The sequence below is a fragment of the Heteronotia binoei genome, chromosome 15 (genome assembly GCF_032191835.1).
Source record: "Heteronotia binoei isolate CCM8104 ecotype False Entrance Well chromosome 15, APGP_CSIRO_Hbin_v1, whole genome shotgun sequence".
NCBI classification, from domain to species: domain Eukaryota; kingdom Metazoa; phylum Chordata; class Lepidosauria; order Squamata; family Gekkonidae; genus Heteronotia; species Heteronotia binoei.
This window is the reverse complement of record NC_083237.1, coordinates 25,266,127-25,289,205: the sequence shown is the minus strand read 5'-3', so window position 1 is coordinate 25,289,205 and position 23,079 is coordinate 25,266,127. Positions and strand designations below refer to the sequence as shown.

Sequence of the window (23,079 nt, the reverse complement as noted above, 5' to 3'; positions counted from 1 at the left end):
TCAAGATCAAGGTTTGTTCTAGAGACAAAAGGGAGCTACAGAATGAGGAAGGCGGTCTCAGCCTTGCAGGATTTCTCAGGCCATGACATGGTGCAGTTCTTCTTAAGACCACAGATCATTACTAGAACATTAGCCGGGGTGAGAAGAAAAGACAGCAAAAATAAATGATAGCTTCATAATTTCTAAATGAAGATTTCACATAGGCACAGGCTTGGTTTTCAATCAGAAATAATTCCATCAACAGTTATTTCCATAACAAATATTTATTTTAGAATAGTATTCACAAATGCTACATATCCTTTCGCAACAGAACACACAGAAGACAGCAGACATTGTCTTGGGCATTTGCAAAGTGATGTTCACCCGTATCTACAAAACTTATTACTAGAAAGTATACTATCAAAATTGCCTTTCCCACTAACATCTTCATCATAGCTATACGATATTTACAACAATTACAGTTTTTGTTCCCAAGTATTTAACTGAAATGTTATGGTTAAGGCTTTTTTTGTAGCAGGAACTTCTTTGCATATTAGGCCACACACCCCTAATGTAGCCAATCCTTCAAGAGCTTACAGAGCTCTTAATACAGGGCCTACTGTAAGCTTCAGAAGGATTGGCTACATCAGGGGTGTGTGGCCTAATATGCAAAAGAATTCCTGCTTCATAAAAAGCCCTGGTAACACTTTGCCTGATGGCAAAAAATACTCAGAGATTTCTGAGACAAAACACTCCTGATTCCTCTCACGGGTTAATGTGAATACTAACGGGCTTATTCCATCTTGCAGATGTTGCTAATTGGGTCTCTCTGAGCTCGCTTGCAGGGAGGGTGGTATAGAAGCTTAAGGAAATAATAATAAATACATAGTCCTTATCATCTTCAAGGCCAGAGCTGGAATTTTGGTAATTAGCTGCTCAAGAAAACCTGTGACCCACTGGCCCATAGAATGGGAGGGGGGAATCAGGAGTGATGGGATAACTTTCTAGAGCAGGGGTGTCGAACTCGTTTGTTATGAGGGCCAGATCCAACATAAATGGGGCCTTGTTGGGCCAGGCCATGAGCATCATTAAATGTAATCCCAGGTAGCAGAAATATAAACTTTATAAAGGGCACAAACAAACACAAAGATTTAAAAAAAAACCAAAATAAAACATGCTTAAAACATTAGCACTCATGAGTCTTAAAAGTGCTTTCTTTGTATCTCTCCCATGTGATCCAGGAAACTGGGCAAAGGAAACTCTGGCTCTTTCCTTTCTTCCCCAAAGGACCAGTGTTTTGGGGGGGAGCCTCAGCCAATAGAAGGAGGAGAGGCTTGGCTTAGTAGCTCTGCTGTGCAATTGAGAGAACCTGCCAAAGCAAACTATCCTTCCCCAAGGGAGGAGCCTCAGACAATGGAGAAATAGGGACTTTGCTCTGTAGCTCCTGTGCTATTGAGCAAGCCTTGAAAAGCAAGCTGTGATGCAGAAGGAAGCAAGAGAGGGAGAAGGAAAACAGACAACAGCCAATTGCTTGGGGCCTGATAGGAGCCTTCCAGGAGCCTGATTTGGCCCCCAGGCTGCGTGTTTGATAGCCCTGGGCTCCAGCAAGAACATGTTCTGATTGGATGTCATCATCACCTGATGCTGCTTTGCCAAGTAAACTATAATTGAACTAAGAGTCTGGAGAAAGGAGGCTAGCCTGGGTTCTGATGGACTAAAAGGCCTGCCCTGAAGTGTGATATAGTCATAGTGCAACCGACATAAGCTATGGCCTTTGGCTACTGAACTTAAGGTTTGTGCCATCTAATACAGGTCTTAGAAATGCGTTAGTTAAGCTAGTTTTTCTTGCTGTATGATTTTAGAGTGTTGTGTTGTCCGCAGATTAAAAATTTTGTTCTGAAAGATATTAAATAAAAATTATGATTTTTAAAAAAAGTTTGGCTATTTGTGTACATCAGCCTTGGGAAACCAAGGAGTTCAGGCTTGGACTTCTTGACAGTTTCAATCCTATAAAGAACATGAGTGCATGAATAGATTTCCTGGAGTTGATGTGCACATCCTTGCCCCACTCCCATGTAACTGTAGGTTATCAACACTTGGATACAAATTTCTAGCTGTGCATCTGTTCTATGTAATTTGCATGTGAGGCTTATTCTGTTTGTGTTACTACTTTGGTATTTAAAACGTAACTTTCTGTTTAGAAACTAGACAGTATAGTAAGAATTGTAAGAATTTAATTAAAAATACAGGGGTTCCCAAAGCGGCATCCATGGGATTTTTTAAAAATGTGCTTTGGCAGCAACTGCCATCACAGCAGAAGGATGTCCACAGTGTCACTGAAGGTATGCTGTATGTCTGCAAGAAAATATTTCAAGCAATATATTAGGTTTAAAAGGTAACCTGGTAAGAGAGCATTTGTTTGAAATGTGAAGATTTACTATTAGAGTTATGCATTACCTTACTTCCTGATATTTTGCGAGAGCCGTTTTGTGGTGTCCACCATGCTGTTCCATATTAAGAACATAAGAGAAGCCGTGTTGGATCAGGCCAATGGCCCATCCAGTCCAACACTCTGTGTTACACAGTGGCCAAAAAACCCCCAAGTGCCATCAGGAGGATCACAAGTGGGGCTAGAAGCCCTTCCACTTTGCCCCCCCCCGCTCAAGCACCAAGAATACAGAGCATCACTGCCCCAGACAGTTCCAATAATATGCTGTGGCTAATGTTGGAAATATATATCTGTTCTGTATGTCCTTTGCAATATTCTAAAGTTTCAGTCATTATAGGGTTAACACTGTGCCTGATTCCCTATTGTCTGCATGACCTAGGAAGAAGATACTGACTGCTGTCAATCAGGGTCTAGAAGTGGGAAAATCTGTTGAACATGAACATATGAACATATGAAGCTGCCTTATACTGAATCAGACCCTTGGTCCATCAAAGTCAGTATTGTCTTCCCAGACTGGCAGCGGCTCTCCAGGGTCTCAAGCTGAGGTTTTTCACACCTATTTGCCTGGACCCTTTTTTGGAGATGCCAGGGACCTGGGACCTTCTGCTTTGTCTGTTTGGTCAGTTAGTCAGGTGACTTCCTTTGTTCAGGCAGAGAGGTCAAGAAGAAGGAGAAAGTAGCCTCCATTAAGCACATGATCTTCTAGTGTGAGGATGTAGTTCCTTATTATTTCCATCTCCCAGTACCCTTTCCCTGTCGTAATAAATATGTTTTTGCTTTTTCATGTTAAATTCCTCTCAATGATTATTTGATCCATTGATTCATCACACTGTTTGAGATAAAGAAATAACTTTCAAACAGAATTTCCCTAACAAAATTGATAGCAGAGCAGATGGTTCCTGCCATCAAGCTGGTAGCTTATAGCATGGACTGTTTTTTGAAATCTAAATGATTTTTTAAAATCTGGATCACCTTTGAGAGCTGTTAGAAACCAATAGGCAAAAAGCTGCTATGCTGTGCAGAAGCCTCAATTTTAAAACGACGTCTTTTTTTCTCTTGCCATTACTGAGAGCGTTCTGACTTAAATGAGCGTTGAATTCAGATTGTCTCGATCTGGAAACGCTGCTGCTTTTGTCTAAAAGTCTCAGATGTGCTAGAAAGAGAATTTTTGGTGCTTTTTAACCCTTTTTCTGTGGATTACGTCAGAGACCTTGGAAGAGCCTTGCTGCAACCATGCGCGCACATTCAGCTGCCTTTTCTCTCCAGTGTGGAAGGAAGAATCTTTAACCCTGTCCTGCCTGATTGCTGTGCAAAATGTCGAGCCCAGAGAGAGGAGCAACTGGATTTTGTGTTTCCACATTTTCAGGAGCAGCCACTGCAAATCTTGGTTTTGGAATTGTGAGTAACCTACCTATGATAGGATTTAGTACCCTGAAGTTAACTAAGAATAATTTCTCATTCTGGCTCTCGCTCCTAACGCAAAGACTTGAGATTTATGAAGCTGAGCAAGTTTTGTCTGAAAATCCCCCTTAGAATGAGCAAGAAAAATCAGATTTTAAACGGCTAGATGGTTTTGCAAAAACTCTCATTTTAGAATCTATTAAGGAATTGCATACTCTTAAAACTGCAAAACAAATGCTTGAATGCCTTAAATATAACAAAACTCCCACAAGCACTATTCATGATTTAAAGGGCAAAATGTTGGTTTTCAAGTGCAAGAAGGGGAGAATGTGACTAAACATCTGAAGGAATTTATGTGCATGTAATCCAGACTACAGGAGCTTGGTGAGGCTATTGCAGAAAGAGACTTAATCTCAACTATATTGAAAGCTCTACCCAGTATTTACAAGCCAATTAAGATGATTTTAGGACTGCAAAAGGCTTTGAGTCTGGATGGCCTGTTAAATGCTATCAAGGAGGAAGCAGCTTCCAGATCTGGGGACAAGGACACTGAACTGATTATATGTCTGCTTTAAGCTTGAAACTGACTCTATGTCTGCTTTAAGCCTGAAACCACAGTATAGGAATAAGTCAAGAAGAGATATAATATGCCATAGATGTGGGCAAAAAGGCCATATCGCAAGATATTGTAATAACTGTGATGCTGCTACTGAGCAAAGGAATAGTAATGTTAAAGCACATGTTTCAAATGAGGGAACACGGGCGCCATCTCGTGGCCATAGAAATAATAGCAGCCAGAAATTTTTCCAAGCCGCATGGCCCAGGTGGGAACAAAGAAAAAAAACAGAGAAAGTTCCATGCATGTTAATAATGTGAATTTTATTGGTGAAAGAGGAAGATTTTTGATTGATAGTGAATCTGCTATGCATATTTGTCGATATAAAGGCATGTTTTCAGAGTTCGATGAAAGTCAGAGACCTGAAATTACAGGTGCCAACCAGAAACCCTTACAAGTTTGTGGTGTGGGTGAGATCAAAATGAAATTCCTTACCACTGATGGAGATTTAATGCCAGGAAGATTGAAATATGTAGCTTATGCACCTGAATCAATTGAGAATTTACTTTCAAGCCAAGTGCTTCTAAGAAATAATTATGCTGTATATCTTGATTAGGGTTGCCAAGTTCAATTCAAGAAATATCTGGGGACTTTGGGGGAGGAGCCAGGAGACATTAGGGGTGGAGCCAGGAGCAAGGGTGTGACAAGCATAACTGAACTCCGAAGGGAGTTCTGGCCATCACATTTAAAGGGACAGCACACCTTTTCAATTCCTTCCTTCCATAGGAAATAATGAAGGCTAGGGGCACCTTCTTTTGGGGCTCATAGAATTGGTCCAATCTTTTTGAAACTTGGGGGATATTTTGAGGAGAGGCACTAGATGCTATATTGAAAATTTGGCGCCTCTACCCCAAAAAACAGCCCCCCCCCAGAGCCCCAGATACCCGCGGATCAATTCTCCATGATTTTCTATGGGAATAAATCTCCATAGGGAATAATAGAGTTCCCAGCAGACATTTCCCTCTCCCACCACTTTCTGACGACCCTGAAGCAGGGGGAGGGCCTCCAAACCGGGGGATCCCCTGCCCCCACCTGGGGATTGGCAACCCTATCTGCAGCGCTGCGCACGGGGGAGATCCTCCCCAGCCTCCAGCTTTGCGGCGCTGCTGCAGCTTCAGAGCGACCAGGTCAAGCGCGGACACGCCGGGGCTGAGCGGCTCACCTTGGAATTCACGCGGGCATAGAAGTGGATCTCACTGCACAGCTCCGTGCCATCGGCGTCCTTGCAGCTGCAAAGGGACAGAGCAAGAGTGAGCTGGCCGGCCTGAGCTTGCGAGGGAGGGAGGGAGCCCCGAGGGGCGGCCGAGGCTGGGGGAAGAGGCTGGAAATCCTGGGGTCCCCCGCCAGGGCGGGAGGGTTGGGAACCCTAATCTTGATGAAGGTGAAATTATTCAGAAGAATTCTGGAATTAGTTTTAAACTGGATGAAAGAAATGGAGCTCATTATATTATGGACTTAAGTGAAAGGTCAGATGCTGTTGATGTTGTGGAAAAGACTGTTTGCCAGACTGAATGCAAAAAGTGTGACCATAGGAGATGTGTTTATATTTGGCATGTAAAGTTAGCACACAGAAGCATGCAGAATGTTGAGAAGTTGCTAAAGGATTGTGGCCTTGATGTTGTGCATTGTGATAAATCCAAGGAAAGATGTGATGTTTGTCTAGAGCAAAAGGAACTGCACCTTGCTTCAGTGGAAAAAGCAGTGTGCATAATGAAAGGTTTTTTGAGACAATATTCTGTGATGTTATTGGGCCTATAAAAGCTTTGATTGGGAGAAATAAATTTTTCTCAGTATTCACAGAGGCAAAGACAAAATATAGCACTGTCTATATGCTCAAATCAAAAGATGAGACTCTTGAAAAATTTAAAGAATATGTTGCCATGGTTAAAAGCAGATTTGGGCGTGCACCTCAAAGCTTGCTGACAGATGGAGGTGGTGAATATTGCAACAGTGAGTTCAAGAAATTTCTGAAAGCAGAAGGGATTGAACACAAAGTGACTGTCCGATACACTCCACAGCAGAATGGGAGTGCGGAAAGACTTAATCGTGTGTTACAGGAAATGACCAGAGCAATGCTCATGCATTCTGGATTACCTAAAGGCCTGTGGGCTGAAGCTGTAAATACAGCAGTGTATATCCACAATAGAATACCTTCAAAAGTAACAGGAATTACTCCGTTCCAGCCTTGGTTTGGCAGGAAGCCAGGACTTAAGCGTATCAAAACTTTTGGAGCAAAAGCCTATGCATATGTTCCTAGAGAAAATAGAGGGAAGCTTGATGCAAGGACTGAGATTGGATTCATAGTAGGATATCCCTCAGTGGGAAAAGGCTACGGAGTCTATGATCCAAAGCTGAATAAGACCAAACATTGTAATGTTGTGTTTGTGGATGACAGTAATTTGCCTAGAGCACCCTGTGTACCTGAATCTGATCCTGAGGTTAATGATGATGTTTCTGAAGATTGGTGTACCTGGTTACCTGTAGTGACCACCGGTGAACCGGCAGGTCTACCTTCTGAAGACTGTACTGAACCAGAAGGGGAAATGGGGATCGTACTGCAGGGAGCGACAGAACCTCCACTCATTTTTAGATGATCAGAAAGAAGCACAAAAGAGCAACCACCACAGAAACATGGATACTGTGATATTTATAGAGACTGTGAAACCTAAAGAGGAACCCAAGAACTGGAAACAAGTGTGTGATTTACCTAATGAAGAATAGGAGAAATGGATTCAAGCAATGGAACAAGAGATACTGTTCATTTATGAAAAAGATGTATGGACTCTTACAAAGCTACCTGCAGGAAGAAAGCCTATTGGATGCAAATGGGTTTACAAAATAAAGTACAAAGATGATGGAACTATAGACGTACAAAGCAAGGCTAGTAGCCAAAGGCTATGCACAAGAATTTGGAATTGATTATTCAGAGACTTTTGCACCAGTTATCAATAGTGCTACACTTAAAACACTACTGAGTGTGGCATCATCTAGAAATATGCTCATAGAGCACCTAGACATTAAGATAGCATTTCTTAATGGTGAGTTATCAGAAGAAATCTATATGGAAATACCTGAAGGTTTTCAAGTGCCTGGCAAAGAGAACTGTGTTTTCAAACTCCACAAAGGACTGTATGGTTTAAAACAAGCTGCAAAAAGCTGGTATGACAAAATAACTGGACTACTACAGCAACAAGGATTTGAGCAAGGGAAAGCTGAACCCTAGACACTAGGCTTAAAGATGGAGAATATCAGTACATTCTGGTTTACATTGACAATTTGGTTGTGAGCTGCAAGAACAAAGAGGGCATTAAGGACATTGTTGAAATGCTGAACAAAGAGGTTGAAGTCAAAAGACTTGGAGATATTAAACACTACCTAGGAATACAGATTGAGAGACTCAAGGACAGACTCTTTCAACTGTGCCAAAGACAAAAGATTATGGACGTTATAGAATCTCTTGGCATGAGATACTGTAAAGAATCTAAAATACCTCTTGAACCTGCATATCTGAGAGCTCAGGGTGGTCAACCACTCAAAGACATTGGAGAGTACAGAGAAGCTATAGGAAAACTCCTGTACCTGAGTAAAACTACCAGACCTGATATTACAGCCGCTGTCAGAATACTGAGCAGAAAAGTAAGTTCGCCTAATCACCATGATTGGAATGCAGTAAAGAAGCTTGCCAGATACTTAAAAGGGACTATGGACTTAAGGCTGATCACTGAACCTTTTGAGAATCCCAGACTAGTTGGATACATGGATGCCAACTATGCAGAAGAATCGTGCAATTACAGATCGACCAGTGGATACTTGTTCTTCTACGGAAATGGACTTGTAGAACGGACTAGCAGAAAACAGACTATAGTGGCACAATCTACAGCAGAAACTGAGTGTGTGTCAGCAGCCAGTGCCTGCAGTGAACTTGAATGGATTTTTCATCTGCTGAAAGACTTCAAGATAAAAGAACCTGTAATGTTTGAAAATAACCAAGCGTGTATTGCTATATGTAAAGGGGAAATTAGAACAGCCGGAAGTAGATCTATTGGTATTAAATGTGAGCTAGTGAAGGATCTACACCAGAAGAGGCTGATTAAGATAGAATATTGTTATACAGAAGCTATGGTAGCTGATATACTTACAAAGTCATTGCCTTGTGCTAGATTTGATCGTTTATGTGAAATTATGAATCTAGTTGATGTGAATGTTACAGTGAATACTGAGTAATGACTATTGAATGTATAATGACTTTGATATTAGACATTGAAAAGGGGTGTTGGAAATATATATCTGTTCTGTATGTCCTTTGCAATGTTCTAAAGTTCCAGTCATTATAGGGTTAACACTGTGCCTGATTGCCTATTGTCTGCATGACCTAGGAAGAAGATACTGACTGCTGTCAATCAAGGTCTAGAAGTGGGAAAACCTTTGTTTTGTCCTTTGTTCAGGCACAGAGGTCAAGAAGCAGGAGGAAGTAGCCTCCATTAAGCACATGATCTTCTAGTGTGAGGATGTAGTTCTTTAGTGTTTGTTATTGTCATCTCTCAGTACCCTTTTCCTGTAGAAATAAATATGTTTTTGCTTTTTCATGTTAAATGCCTCTCAATGATTATTTGATCAAGTGATTCATCGCACTGTTTGAGATAAAGAAATAGAATTTCAAACAGAATTTCCCTAACAGCTAATAGCCACTGATGGACCTGTGCTCCATATTTTTATCCAATCCCCTCTTGAAGCTGTCTATGCTTGTAGCCGCCACCTTCTGTGGCAGTGAATTCCACATGTTAATCACCCTTTGGGTGAAGAAGTACTTCCTTTTTTCCATTCTAACCCAACTGCTCAACAATGTCATTGAATGCCCACAAGTTCTTGTATTGTGAGAAAGGGAGAAAAGTACTTCTTTCTCTACAACAACAACAACAACAAAATTTTATTTATATCCCGCCCTCCCCGCCGGGGCAGGCTCAGGGCGGCTTTCTCCATCCCATGCATAATCTTGTAACCTCTATCATGTCACCCCACAGTCGACGTTTCTCCCAAGCTAAAGAGCCCCAAGCATTTTAACCTTTCTTCATAGGAAAAGTGTTCCAAACCTTTAATCATTCTAGTTGCCCTTTACTGGACTTTTTCCAATGCTATAATATCCTTTTTGAGGTGTGATGTCGGTTACCAGAACTCTACACAGTATTCCAAATGAGACCGCACCATCAATTTATACAGGGTCATTATGATACTGACTGATTTGTTGGGCACCATTGAGCTAATGCCTACTAAAATCTTAGGTTCAGTGGCTTAATTTGAAGGAAGGGATTTATACAGATGTCACAAATGTGTCCAAATCTGCAGAGAACCAGAGACTTTCACTAAGGCAACATGGAAGATGAAGGAGTACATATCTGACTTCCTGCCCATCAACTTTGTGCCTGCTTTATGCATTTCAGTTCTTGGAGTGGTTACAAATATATGATGGATTAATTGTGAAAACACATAGGTAACACTTGAGAAGGCTCATATGATATGCTGGCAACATTCATGCTGAATTGCCCTGTTTCTCTCCTCTTTCAGGTTTTCTCTTTGACTGTATTTGCCTCCTTGGTGAATGAAGGGTACCAAAACCTGGCAACCTCCTCAGAACTACACTGTGTGCTGAATGAAAATGAAGCAGCATGCTGCTATGGCATTACAGTGGGTGCACTCTGTTTCTTCCAGAGCTTTCTGTTTTTGGGTTTTGATATCTTCGACTCTACTATGACTAATCACAAGTTCAAATATGCCATTCTTGTATTGGACGTGACCTTCTCCAGTAAGTAGTCTTCCTTTCCCACAAATTAATTGAGTGACAATTTTAGAATATGCAGTTACTGGTGATAATGGCCTAATACAACTGCAGGGTCTTCTGTGACAAATCTAGCTTTTTTGCCCCCAAAACCTATCACTAAGGCAATTTCCATTTAACTTTTTTTTGCCTTCCACACAACCTCTCCTTGTATCTACTAAACCTAAGTTTCTTCAACAACTTATCATTAATTGCTCTGTTATCATTCCCATTGCAGCTTTTTACCATTTGACAGGAAGGGGTATTCAAGGTATTGACAACAATCCCGCCAAAACACCAAACTACAGAGAAGAATACTGGCCTCTTTTTTAAATAGCAGAGCTACAGCCTATAAATTGGTGCAAAGCTACTGCATTGCTTTGTTTTATGTTCTCCTTAAAAGATCTTTTACCTGTAGTTGACCTGATGCTGCTGGTGGAACACTGCCTTTTATACAGACTGAGTAATGTATTGTCTTGTTGTTCCTCTGCCTGTTGTCTCATCTCTTGAGACAGCTGTTGAGCTTCAGGGCTCACAAAAGACATGACAACACCTGAAGACAGACAAGGAAACAATGAGGAAATACTTGTTCCACACAGAAGACTGTCATTTCCACATGCTGTCTCACTCCTTGCTGTCAGGGTTTATTTGAGAAGCATGATCACAGCAAAAGAGTGTTTCAAGCAGTGCAGCGTATATATCTGGTATATACCTGTGTGAAGCGTTTCTTAGGCCCTGGCATCAGTATTTACATAGGTCTATTCTGCAAGCACTACCTTTACCTTTTTGTTTATTCTGGCAAAATTTATACCGCTGAGGCAAATCTGGCTTTCTGTACTGCCTATCAAGGCTCTTCCTACCTTTTCCAGAATAGTTTAACTTGGCCTATTGAGTAGATTTTCTGCTTGATAGCCTTCTCACAATATTTCAGCAAAAGGTTTGTTCATTTTAAGCTCTTTGAACAATGTGCAATCTCTTCCAGGATCCCTGCCCATCCTGATAATGTCCACTATACTTCCACCCTAATACCTGTCTCTCTTTTTTTGCCCATCCATTCCTATATCTTTGCCTTCCTAATTTTGTCCAGGAGCACATCTGTTCCTGAATCTATGCTTTTCTAAAGTAGGCTGATGATTCTTTTAGTCCTCTAACCAGATCTCATGCTGACTAGCACATTAATCTTGTCCTTTATTTCCTTCTGTGGTAGAACACAGCTAGTGCAGTTTCCTCCTCTCAGAATTCAAGAATGAAGTGAATTAACTAAAGCATAAAAATGGCATATTTATAGCATGTCATAAATGCTTTTTACCATGCAAATATGAAACCCAGGGAGAAATGGAGGTCAAAAATTTAGCAGTTTGACCCAGAGGTGGAATAATGGATTTCTTAGGAAGAGCAATACAGTCTTGTGTCTCTGGGTTTAAAGCCAAATCTCTAACAATTATGGATTAGCAGAGAAAAGATTATCCTGCACCTGTTTATCATGAAGTTCTTGCCTCTGAAACATCTGGCACTGGCCATATTGGAGACAGGATATTTGGCTGCCTGAAGGATAAGACAATCTGATGCAATCTGGCAGTTTTCCTCTATTCCTTATTGTTCATCAGCTAAAAAGGCAAAAACCTCTTTTTAATACACCTGCCAACTGTGCAGCATTGTTTGTTTTAGGGAGTGATTGCCTTTCTGATTCCTGAAGGCAGTCAGTTTATCCATGAAAGCAAGAGCTTTTATTAGAAGTAGAGCTTGTTTGATTTGTTCTAGAAGCAGTTATATTGCTGCGACTGGAGCCCCCTTTTTTGGTGCTCACTACAAAATTGTTCAGGTTTTCTGTGCCATAAGAATCATTCAGATTAGTACAATAGTAACACTAAAAAACTTACATAAGCTGCACTGGCACAGTAGAAGAGAACACAATATTTTAACTTTGGAGGTGAACTTCTAGTGGTCTTAATAATCCATTCCTGTTAAACTGGCAGCATAAAACTAATTGCTTTGCATTGGCATAAATGGGTCTCTTGATCTCGGCTAATTAAAACCAGGTCTTTTTTTGAGCAGGAACACAAAGGAACACAGTTCCGACTGGCTTGGTGTCAGAGGGTGTGACTTAATATGCAAATGAGTTCCTGCTGAGCTTTTCTACAAAAAAAGCTGTGATAAAAATGAAATTTAATAATGAAGTTTATTCTATTGGTTAATGTGGTAAAGACAGTTCACTTCACAAGGTAGAATTTGTGGTTTCTGAAATGTCTATGCTTCCGTAATATGTCCTAGGTTCCTTCTCAGCCCTGAATTATATACAAATACAAAATACTAATGAGCCAAGAATTGATTTGCACCTGCCGTGCTCAGGTTTGAAACAAAACTGAGGAGGTAGTTGCTGTTTTCAACATTTGCTATTTTTAAATAAGTCCCTTGTTATGTTTTGTTAATGCTTCTTGTGCAATAGCTTGTGATAGTCTGAGGAGTAAATGTTCAGCTTTCTGGGGGCTGGGGGCGGGGTGGGTGGGCTCCCTCTGGGTATCCTACCCCCCCAGGGAAAGTGTATGCGCAATACATAGCCTCTCCTCTCCCGGTGTAGTGAACGCCGCGTGGTCACTGTCTGGCTATGCCTGGCAGATGGTCACTGCAATGGCCTCTCCTGCATTACTACATCCATAGCAACACCTTCTCGCTGGTCCCCCCCGTTTTTCACAGAGTTTGCTACGTCATGGTGCGACCGAATTGTCCGGCGGTATAACCGGATGGGCAGGCTGGGCCCACCAACCTCGCCAGCCTAAGAGAAGGAAAACTCTAACATCAAACCCGGGCAGATAGAGCTCGTTAATGTAACACCTACCACCTGGAGGACTCGCTGCCGGCGTCCCGGCTTACTGGGCCATGGCAGATGACCCCCAGGTGAAAGGGTGGAGCCAGTACCGCGCACACTGCGCTTCACCTAAAAAATTCCTCTGCGCAGGCCTGAAGGGCATATCCACATCCACAACCTACAATGCATCAAGTCCTGCAGCGATGGGTAAGGGGCGAAACGGCAGGTGGAAGGTGCCACTGGAAGCCGCAGTCCCGATCCTGCATGTAGGCGGTTCAGGGTATTGGTCGCCTGATGCTAACCCGGAGACGAAAGCATTTTTCGGCAGCACCCTGAATGACCAAGCAGCCTTATCTAGGGACAGCACTGCTTGCTCCACACGGAGAGGGGCCTAGAAAAGGTGGCCTAAACAAAGCTCATCTCCCCCACCCCAGTTGGCTAGCCGCGGTCAACGGGCATCCTTACTTGCGGTCAAAAAATAACAACAAAGAAAAGGCATGCACCTGCCTCACAAAGTGTGCAAAGACTAAAGCTTGCGTGTTGGAACATCAGAACCATGCTTGACACAGTAGACAGTGGTCGCCCTGAACGACGCTCTGCTCTAGTTGCCCACGAACTTCTCAGGTTGAATATCGACATAGCAGCGCTCAGTGAGGTCCGTTTCCCTGAGGAAGGTAGTCTTCAAGAACACGGTGCTGGCTATACCCTCTACTGGTCAGGTAAGTCAAAGGCTGAGAGCCGCCTTTCTGGCGTTGGCTTCATGGTCAGGAACTCCATTGCCTCCAAACTCGAAAACCTGCCAACAGGTCACTCAGATCGCATCATGTCCATGCGCCTCCCACTTCAAAACAAGCAGCATGCAACACTCTTCAGTGTGTATGCCCCAACCCTTCAAGCAGATCCTGCAGAAAAGAACAAGTTCTATGCTGATCTACACAACCTCGTACGGAAGACCCCTACAGAGGACAAGGTGATCATCCTTGGCGACTTCAATGCCAGAGTAGGTAAAGACTGGGAAGCCTGGAAAGGAGTACTTGGCAAACACGGCATTGGCAACTGCAATGACAACGGGCGCCTCCTGCTAGAATTCTGCATGGAGCACCAGCTCACCATCACCAACACTATCTTCCAGCAGAAGAACAGTCTGAAGACAACCTGGATGCACCCACGGTCCAAGCACTGGCACCTTATCGACTACATTCTGGTGCGCCGGAGAGACCTTCGAGATGTCTTACACACCCGAGTAATGCCCAGTGCAGAATGTCATACGGATCATCGTCTTGTACGCTGCAATCTCCGTCTTCACTTTAAACCCACACCCAGGAGAGGAGGTATCCCTCGGAGGAAGTTTCAGGTTGGCAGTCTCCAGTCAGCCGAAGTTAAAGCTGCCTTCCAGGCAAAACTCCAGTCAAGAATTGAGGACCCCAGTTGCCCCACAGACCCTTCTCCAGAAGCACTCTGGGAACACCTAAAAACTACCGTCCTGCAGATCTCTGAAGAAGTCCTCGGGTTCTCCACAAGGAAGAACAAGGACTGGTTTGATGAGAACAATCAAGAGATCCAAGATTTACTGGCGAAAAAGAGATCTGCCTACCAAGCACATCTTGCTCAGCTCTCCTGTCCTGGGAAAAAAGCAACCTTTCGCGCTGCATGTAGCAACCTCCAGCGCAAGCTTCGAGACATTCAGAACGATTGGTGGACCAAGCTTGCAGAGAGAACCCAGCTGTGTGCAGACACTGGTGATTTAAGAGGGTTCTACGAAGCCCTGAAGGCAGTATATGGTCCATCATATCAGGCTCAGAGTCCCTTGCGTAGTGCAGACGGCCAAGTGCTCCTCACAGACAAGGCATCCATACTGAACCGGTGGTCGGAGTATTTTCAGGTTCTCTTCAGTGCCAACCGCGTAGTTCAAGATTCAGCAATCCACCTCACCCCACATCAACCAGTGAAAACAGAGTTGGATGAGATCCCCACCCTAGAAGAGACTGTTAAAGCCATCAAGCAACTGAAAAGTGGCAAGGCAGCAGGAGTTGATGGAATTCCACCAGAGATCTGGAAGCATGGGGGCACAGTACTACATAGCTCACTTCACAAAGTACTTGTCAGCTGCTGGGAACAAGGCAAATTACCACAGGACTTTCGCGATGCAATCATCATCACCCTATACAAAAACAAAGGGGAAAAGTCAGACTGCTCCAACTACCGGGGGATAACCCTGCTCTCCATCGCAGGCAAAATCCTTGCCAGAATACTCCTGAACAGACTGGTGCCCACCATTGCAGAAGAACTCCTCCCAGAGAGCCAGTGCGGCTTCAGAGCTAACAGGAGCACCACCGACATGGTATTTGTTCTCAGGCAGCTCCAAGAGAAATGCAGGGAACAGAACAAAGCTCTGTATGTGACTTTTGTCGACCTTACCAAAGCTTTCGATACTGTTAGCAGGAAAGGCCTGTGGCAAATCTTGGAACGTTTAGGATGTCCCCCAAGGTTCCTCAGCATGATCATCCAGCTACACGAAGACCAGCGAGGCCAAGTCAGACACTGTAACGACCTCTCGGAGCCCTTCCCAATAGGCACAGGTGTAAAGCAAGGCTGCGTTCTCGCGCCAACTCTCTTTACGATCTTCTTTAGCATGATGCTTCAAAGAGCCGCAGTAGATCTAGATGATGATGATGGTGTCTACATCCGCTATCGCCCACTCCAAGACAATGGAAAAACTCATCCGAGAGCTACTGTTTGCTGATGATGCTGCACTCGTCTCCCACTCGGTATCAGCTCTGCAGCATATGACGTCCTGCTTTGCAGAGGCTGCCAAGCTATTCGGCCTAGAAGTTAGTCTGAAGAAGACAGAAGTTCTCCACCAGCCTGCACCCCAGGAAGATTATCACCCTCCCTGCATCACTGTGGGTGAATCAGTTCTGAAGACAGTCCAGCAGTTCAGCTACCTGGGGTGCATCATCTCCTCAGATGCCAAGATCGACAAGGAGATTGACAACAGGCTGGCAAAGGCAAACCGTGCCTTTGGCCGACTGCACAAAAGAGTGTGGAGCAACAAGCATCTGAAAAAAGGCACAAAGATCAATGTTTACAAAGCGATTGTGATGACAACCCTCATCTACGGCTCCGAATCTTGGGTTTTATACCGTCATCACCTGCGACTCCTCGAGCGCTTTAATCAGCGCTGCCTTCGCACCATCCTCAACATCCACTGGAGTGACTTTGTGACCAACACTGAAGTCCTCAAGCGGGCGGAGGTTACCAGCATCGAGGCACTGCTGCTGAAGACGCAGCTGCGCTGGGCAGGGCATATTTCTAGGATGGAAAACCACCGCCTTCCCAAGATTGCCCTGTATGGCGAACTCTCCACCGGCCATCGAAATAGAGGGGCACCAAAGAAGAGGTACAAGGACTCCTTGAAGAAATCCCTTGGCACCTGTCGCATCAACCATCACCAGTGGTCTGACCTAGCCTCAGATCGCAAAGCATGGAGGCACACCATCCACCAGGCTGTCTCTTCCTTTGAGAACGCACGCATAGCTGGTCTTGAGGACAAAAGGAGATTGAGGAAGAATCGCACTGCTACAGCACCAACCCTAAATCAGACTTTTCCCTGCAGCCACTGTGGCCGGACCTGCCTGTCCCGCATTGGTCTTGTCAGCCACCAGCGAGCCTGCAGCAGACGTGGACTATTGCACCCTTCTTAAATCTTCGTTCGCGAAGCCAAGCCGAGAGAGTCTGAGGAGTAAATGTTCAGCTTTCTGGGGGCTGACAGGTTTTTTTTTTCTTCAGAAAAGTTATTTCAAGAGGAATAATAACTGACAATGAACAAAGTTCTAGCCCAGTGGTATCTTTAAGACCAACAAAGTTTTGCCCTGACCTGAATAATCCAGACAAGCCCAATGTAGTCAGATCAGAAGCTAAGCAGGGTTCACCCCTAATATGATTTGTTAATGCCTCTTGTGCACTAGCTTGTGATAGCCTGAGGAGTGAATTTGCACAGTTTTTGCACACAGTTTCTGGCAAGTATTTGGATGGGAGACCTTCAGAGAATACCAGAGTTGGGAGACAGGCAGGCTATCAAGCCACTTCTTTGAATGTCCTCCATGCCCCAGCCAGAGTGGCAACTATTGCTGTCCTCAACCAAAAGCCTGGTGGAACATCTCTGTCTTAAAGACCCTGTGGAACTGTGTCCACTCATAGACTCAGCATCCCAGTAAAAGAGGGCTTCCTCCTGGCTCCCTGGAGTTTTATCTCCTTCCTTTCTCCACCCCCTGATCAGATCACTCTAGCTCAAAGAGGGTTTTCCTGGAGTTCTCTAGAATTCTCCTTCCTGAAGACTTTCTAGCCTTAATCCCTCCAAGTCACTGTTCCCTGCTTGAACCATGCATTATCTCTCCTACTAGATCCATTCACATGTATGAAGGTGAGTTGGCTGGAAAGCAGTTGTGCAGATTTCACCCCAACCCCACCCTTGTTCTCTGAGGGGTGGGGGACTATTAAAATGCAAAGTGGAGGTTTGACTAATCTCAAACCTCCCTGGGTATAAGCTTTCATGTGCATGGATACTTCTTCAAATACATTGAAAAAGAGTGTGTGCGCACAAAAGCTTATACCGTACCATAAATAATAATTTGTTGGTCTTCAAAGGTGCGTCTGGACTCACACTGTATTCTGTCACATCAAACTAACATGGCTATCCAGTTGAATCTAAGATAACTGTGAATGGGTAGCAAGAAGTGGCTGATAACATTATTTCACTCTATCCTCCAAATTACCAGTGTCTCAGGATGTTATGCTCTAGGATGTTATGTGTACCTTCAAGTGCTTGTATGATACTGTAAAATTTTCTTTGCAGTCATCTGGACAGGTCTGTGGTCTGTTGGGTTCTGTTTCCTAGCACATCAGTGGAACCGGTCAACTCACCACTACCTGCTGGGAGCTAGTGCTGCACGGGCTAGCATCACCTTTGCCTTCTTCTCCATTCCATGCTGGGTGAGTCAGTAAAGTACCCCTTTTTTACTTCAGTGTGAAGAGACTACCTATTGAGAAAGCTATGGAGGCATATTCCTACAGAGCTGCAATAGAAAAAAGGACACCCCATCTTACAAGAGCCAAAATTGACTCCTTCCAAGAAGCAGGTCATACCAGCTCTAGTCACTATAACAGATAAGGGAGGCAGAAGGGGTTAGTGTTTTCCCTACACAAGTAGCTAAGCTAATCCTCTGCAGCATGCCCAAATTATACTTAAACTGAGCCAAGACAAACTAGTATCTTATTACAGTCTCATTGCACATGATTTGGAGTTTGAGTGTTTAGCGTGACTGCCAAATTGACTCACAGTAGCAGGATGCATTATCACGTTAGTGATGTGAGGGCAAATGAGAGGGCAAAAAGCATGGTTAAGGATGTCTTCTTACTGGTCTAGAGTTGTTTTTGGTAGCATTTTGAGCAGACAGTTCAGAGCAATAATCCATTGACTAGAATGGAAAAATAGACACATATTCAGAGCAGGCAAATTGGCTGCTAGTAAAATTCATTTAAGAAAAGCCTTAAAGCACACACAAAAATTAGGATAATGTAGATAAACAGCTTCTCAGCCCTTGACATCGACCTGTTACATATGGCAATGCACACGTATACACAAAAATCCCTTTCTGATCTTTCTTATCTCAGAATCTTAATTGGTTAGAATGGAGATACTTGAGGAACTCCTATTGACTGATAACAGCTTTTCTAACCATACAGATTAATTGGTAGGCAGCCTATATACCAGTGGTATGATTTTTTAAAACAATATCTGATGTCACATGCTATCCTAGAGGTAAGTCCCCTGTAACAATACATTAAATCTTTCAGATTGTACAGTGGAAACGTCTAAATTAATCCTGGAAACAGTGGTGTGTCTAAGCCTCTCATATGACATCGCAGAACATATTGAAGTACACCTCTTAGGATGGTTATATTAAACTTTCATCTTAATGCAGGATGAAAGCAGTGGAATGGCATTCATAATGTTGGGGAGATAGTGGGAGATAAAGACCATATTTTTAAAAAAGCAAGTTGTGAGTTGCATGTTTCAGATAGGATCAAAGATAGGTCCTGGGTGTCTAAAAATTAAAGATCTGTGGGCTAAAAGATTAGGTGATATATTGTATGCTAATTCAGCCTCCCAGTAAAGACAGATAATGCACAAATTTGAAGAACTCTGCCTGTGTGCCATATGGCAGAAATCATTAGATTAGATAACCATTAGGTCTATGATGCTAATCTCTATTGAAATAATCAGACACATACTACAAACCTATTTTTGGTGCAGGCTCACATACAAGATGCTTAAAGCAGGAGTCAAGTTGCACCTTTAAGACCAACCAATTTTTATTTAGAACATAAGCTTTCGTGTGCTCTTAAGCACACTTCATCAGATGAGGAATCCAGCACAGTCAGCAAAGATGCTTATTTAGAACACAAAGAAAATAGGGAGGGTTGCCTATTCCCTGAATTATTTTTAAGGCCTCAATACATTTCCACCAATTCCAGAGTGTGTTGAGAAGTTGCCTGAGGACTGAGCTCTTTCAGAGCATGTTTATTCGTTCATTCCTTGTGGAATGAGGTGACTCACACTTCCCATCAACAAGCTGCAGAATTAATCAGGAGGAGCCTTCACATAAGAGCAGTTGCAGTAGACCTTCATTTATAAGCTGGCACAGAACAAACCAGAGCAATTCAGGACTCCATTTATAAGCTGGCAATTCAGGACTTTAACCCATGGCTCCAGTACACTAGATGAGGAAGGCTGAGCAGTTAACAAAGATTTTAACTCTAGCAGGGATAATTTGAAACAGCTAATCTGACCTCCAGTCAAGCACAGGGCAATTTAATTCCCTCTACTTTACCATGGCAGCCAAATAAGTTGAATTTGTTGAAAGCACACTTTGATCAAAGTCTTATTTACAACTTCAATGCGAAACTGGAAGATTTGCGGTCAGCTTCAGAAGAGGTAGTTACAATTGCAGTATATTTAAGAACAATGACAAAACCAGAAAAATTGGATTGGCTATCTTATTTCCAGGGCTGATGGTTTTGATTTTTGTTCACATTTAACAATTATTATTTAATGTTCAATATTCTCAGGCTTCCCAGAAAAATCACAGTTTTTTCTTACAAAAGAACAAAATAACCCAGTTATTTTTCTTGCTAACTTAACCCAGGTATTTTACTTGCAAAAGCCAAATAAAATTAATACTGTTTTGTATTCCAACATAGTTTTAGTTCCTGTTATTTGTCTTTCTTTACAGATCAGCTGTCTGCTTCTCTATACTCAGCCCCACATCGCTTCCCAGTTGCCTTTGTCTCCCCAAAACTACTTGTCATTTCTCTGAATCACACAGCCATCACCTGGCTTGCATGTACCACTTTATATTTATTAAAAACATGTAAAAATATACTAGACCAGCATTTCCAGTTGAATATTTATGCTCCCTTACCTATACACAGACTTTCTCCATTCATGTTATTATTACCTGTTTTCAATGCAGTTGGGAACTGGGTTTCCCCCCCCCCCCTTTTCTTACAGCATTATGATCCATTCACACACCTCCCTAGCTTTTCTTTGATCTTTCCCAAACCTGGTTGTGACAGAGTTTTTGGATATCACAGAAATACCTGGATTTTTACCAGGTGGTTGGGAAAGTCTGAATTTTTCCAGTCCTGCCCACATGCCAGCCCTTTCCCATGTCTTAGTCCCTGTAGCAGCCATTCTTCCACTACCAGAAGGTGAGGTTTTTTAGTTTTTGTTTTAATTGGCAATTGAATACTGTTATAATTATGTCAGTCAGGTTCTCTGAACTCCCAGCTTTAATTTTTAAAAAAAGTAATTCAGGAGATCCTTTCTATTGCAGATGTCTTATATCTTCCCCTTATATCTTCTCAAAGAACATCCTTTAAAAAAATGAAAGCTGGGAATTCAGAGAAAGACATATTGTTATAAAGTAATAAGACTATCCAATTGCCATTAAACCCCCCATCTGAGAAATGTAGAACAGTCTGGTTGGGGAGAGGGGACTGGCTGCTGCCAACAGACTTGAGACATGGAAAAATCTGCCATGTGGAAGTCTTATTGCCATTGCACTGTATCAACAACTACACAAGCCTTTACATGTGCCAAAAATACCAGAGCAGGGGTCTCCAACTTGGTGCCTATGAGTGCCATGGACATCTTTCCTGAAGCTCACTAAGTGTTTTAGAAAGTGGGCTGATTATGATATAATGCTGACAGTGGTTTTATGTTCCTATCAAAATGTGGCCAGAATAGCTCTCTTATTGTACATATATACAAGAAGCTCTCTCCAACACCGAGGGAGCATTTTTCCCTTTCCCTTTTGTGTACATGTGTTAGATGCCTGCAAAATGAAGACAGATAATGCAAGGTGATACTTTCTTAGATAGCTCCATATATTTACTTAGTGTGTATGCAAAAAATATTTTAAACAATGTGTTAATTTTAAAAGGCATCCTTTTTAGCAGAGCTTCTGATTGAAATATTGAAGAGCTACTACCAAGAGTTATACATAGCCTCGGTCCCTGACATTTTGTGGTTGGCTCTGCATTGTTACAGCCATTTTATGGTTGTGCATGCCACATTGGTCTAGCTACATTGGCTGTTTTAAGGTTATCTGATAAAGGAATCTTTGACTCTTGAAAGCTCACACCACCAAAATCTTGCTGTCTCTGAGGTGCTACTGGGCTCAAATTTAGCTCTTCTAGTGCAGACCAACATGGCTACCCTGTGAAACTGTATTCTAAGGTTATAATGCATGTTACTAATCAGTTGTTGGTATCTCAGGAATTTGAAGATTTGATACAGATTTAATTGTCCAACAATTATGAAAATGAACACTTTGCACAATTAATGTTTTAAACACAAAAGACTTCCAATTTACCTAGGCATAATCATTAGTTGAAAGCTTCTTTTTAAATACCCAGAAAGTGTATATAAAATCAAAAACCTTTTTTTCTACCCTGACTTAATTTTTTCTAAAGGAATGTTATCCATTTATGGTTTGTGTTTCTAACAGAAAATGATTTTGTTATAAACCAAATCACATTCTTAAAAGAGTTAATATTAGTTATTTACCATGCACTGTACTTATGCACAGAACTTTAGAGGATGTCCTCACACTATTAATTTTAAATGCCAAAATTTAGTTATTCATCTAATATTAACTCTCTGTAATCCAGTTTTTTTAGAAACCAGCATCAATATTCTTGCCAATTAGCCCATACTCACCTCTCTTCTTTATGTTCCTGGACTCTGAAGTTTACTATCAGCAGGGGTGGGGTGGAGGTCAACCTTTTGCGTAGTTAAATACAGGTGCCTGACCCACCGCCTCTTCTCCCTCCAGGTGTACCTGGCCTTCCTCGGTCTGAAAAACCTCTGGGCTGAGCCACCTATTCCCTACAAGCGGTCTTTGGATGAAGGATCTGTTGCCTTGACCACCCTTTCCTCTTCCACTGCCACCTCGTTTCCCAGCAACGTGGGGTACCCTGATAACACGGGTGCTGCCTCTTACCCATCCACTCCTGTGCCCAACCGACTGACCTTAATGAATACTGATGCCTAGGCAATTATTTATTCATGTAATGAATAAAGAGAGAGAGAGGGAGAGAGAGAGAGTATCCATTGCTCTATCAGAACATTCAATTGTTTTTATATAAGCTTGCCACTGCTGTAAGCAATATGAAAATTAGAGGAACAAGAAACCATTCTAAGAGGGAGAGGAAGAGAAAAGACAAGAGCCAGCCTACATGCTAAATAACATAGCTCGGCTTTGCAAAATCAGGGCGATCACTCACTTCCTGCTCAACTTGTCCAGGCTCTTACTCAAGTGTGGAAGCATATACTAGATACAGCCCTTTAAAGCCAGCACAAATAGTCCAGATAGATGCACAGTGCTTTTTATTGCTACTGCACAGAGTTTATCTCTCTCTGCCATAAAATCCTTTTTATAACCAGAGAA

General features: G+C 42.6%; 1 protein-coding gene across 1 annotated transcript; it reads left to right on the top strand.

Annotated features, from left to right (window-relative positions):
* On the top strand, positions 1-22,724 carry SYNGR4 (synaptogyrin 4). Its single transcript, XM_060256295.1, has 4 exons — positions 1-138; positions 10,008-10,245; positions 17,919-18,055; positions 22,465-22,724. Exons 1-4 carry the CDS (start codon positions 43-45, stop codon positions 22,681-22,683), a joined length of 690 nt encoding a protein of 229 aa, XP_060112278.1. The 5' UTR covers positions 1-42; the 3' UTR covers positions 22,684-22,724.
* The last annotated feature ends 355 nt before the right edge of the window (positions 22,725-23,079 follow it).

What these genes read in the sequence shown, in the direction of transcription:
- SYNGR4 (XM_060256295.1), top strand. Translation starts at nt 43, where the DNA reads ATGAGGAAGGCGGTCTCAGCCTTGCAGGATTTCTCAGGCCATGACATG. An exon ending in ATTGGACGTGACCTTCTCCA is followed by an intron (nt 10,246 to 17,918) that starts GTAAGTAGTCTT and finishes TTTTCTTTGCAG; the next exon opens with TCATCTGGACAGGTCTGTGG. An exon ending in TCTTCTCCATTCCATGCTGG is followed by an intron (nt 18,056 to 22,464) that starts GTGAGTCAGTAA and finishes TTCTCCCTCCAG; the next exon opens with GTGTACCTGGCCTTCCTCGG.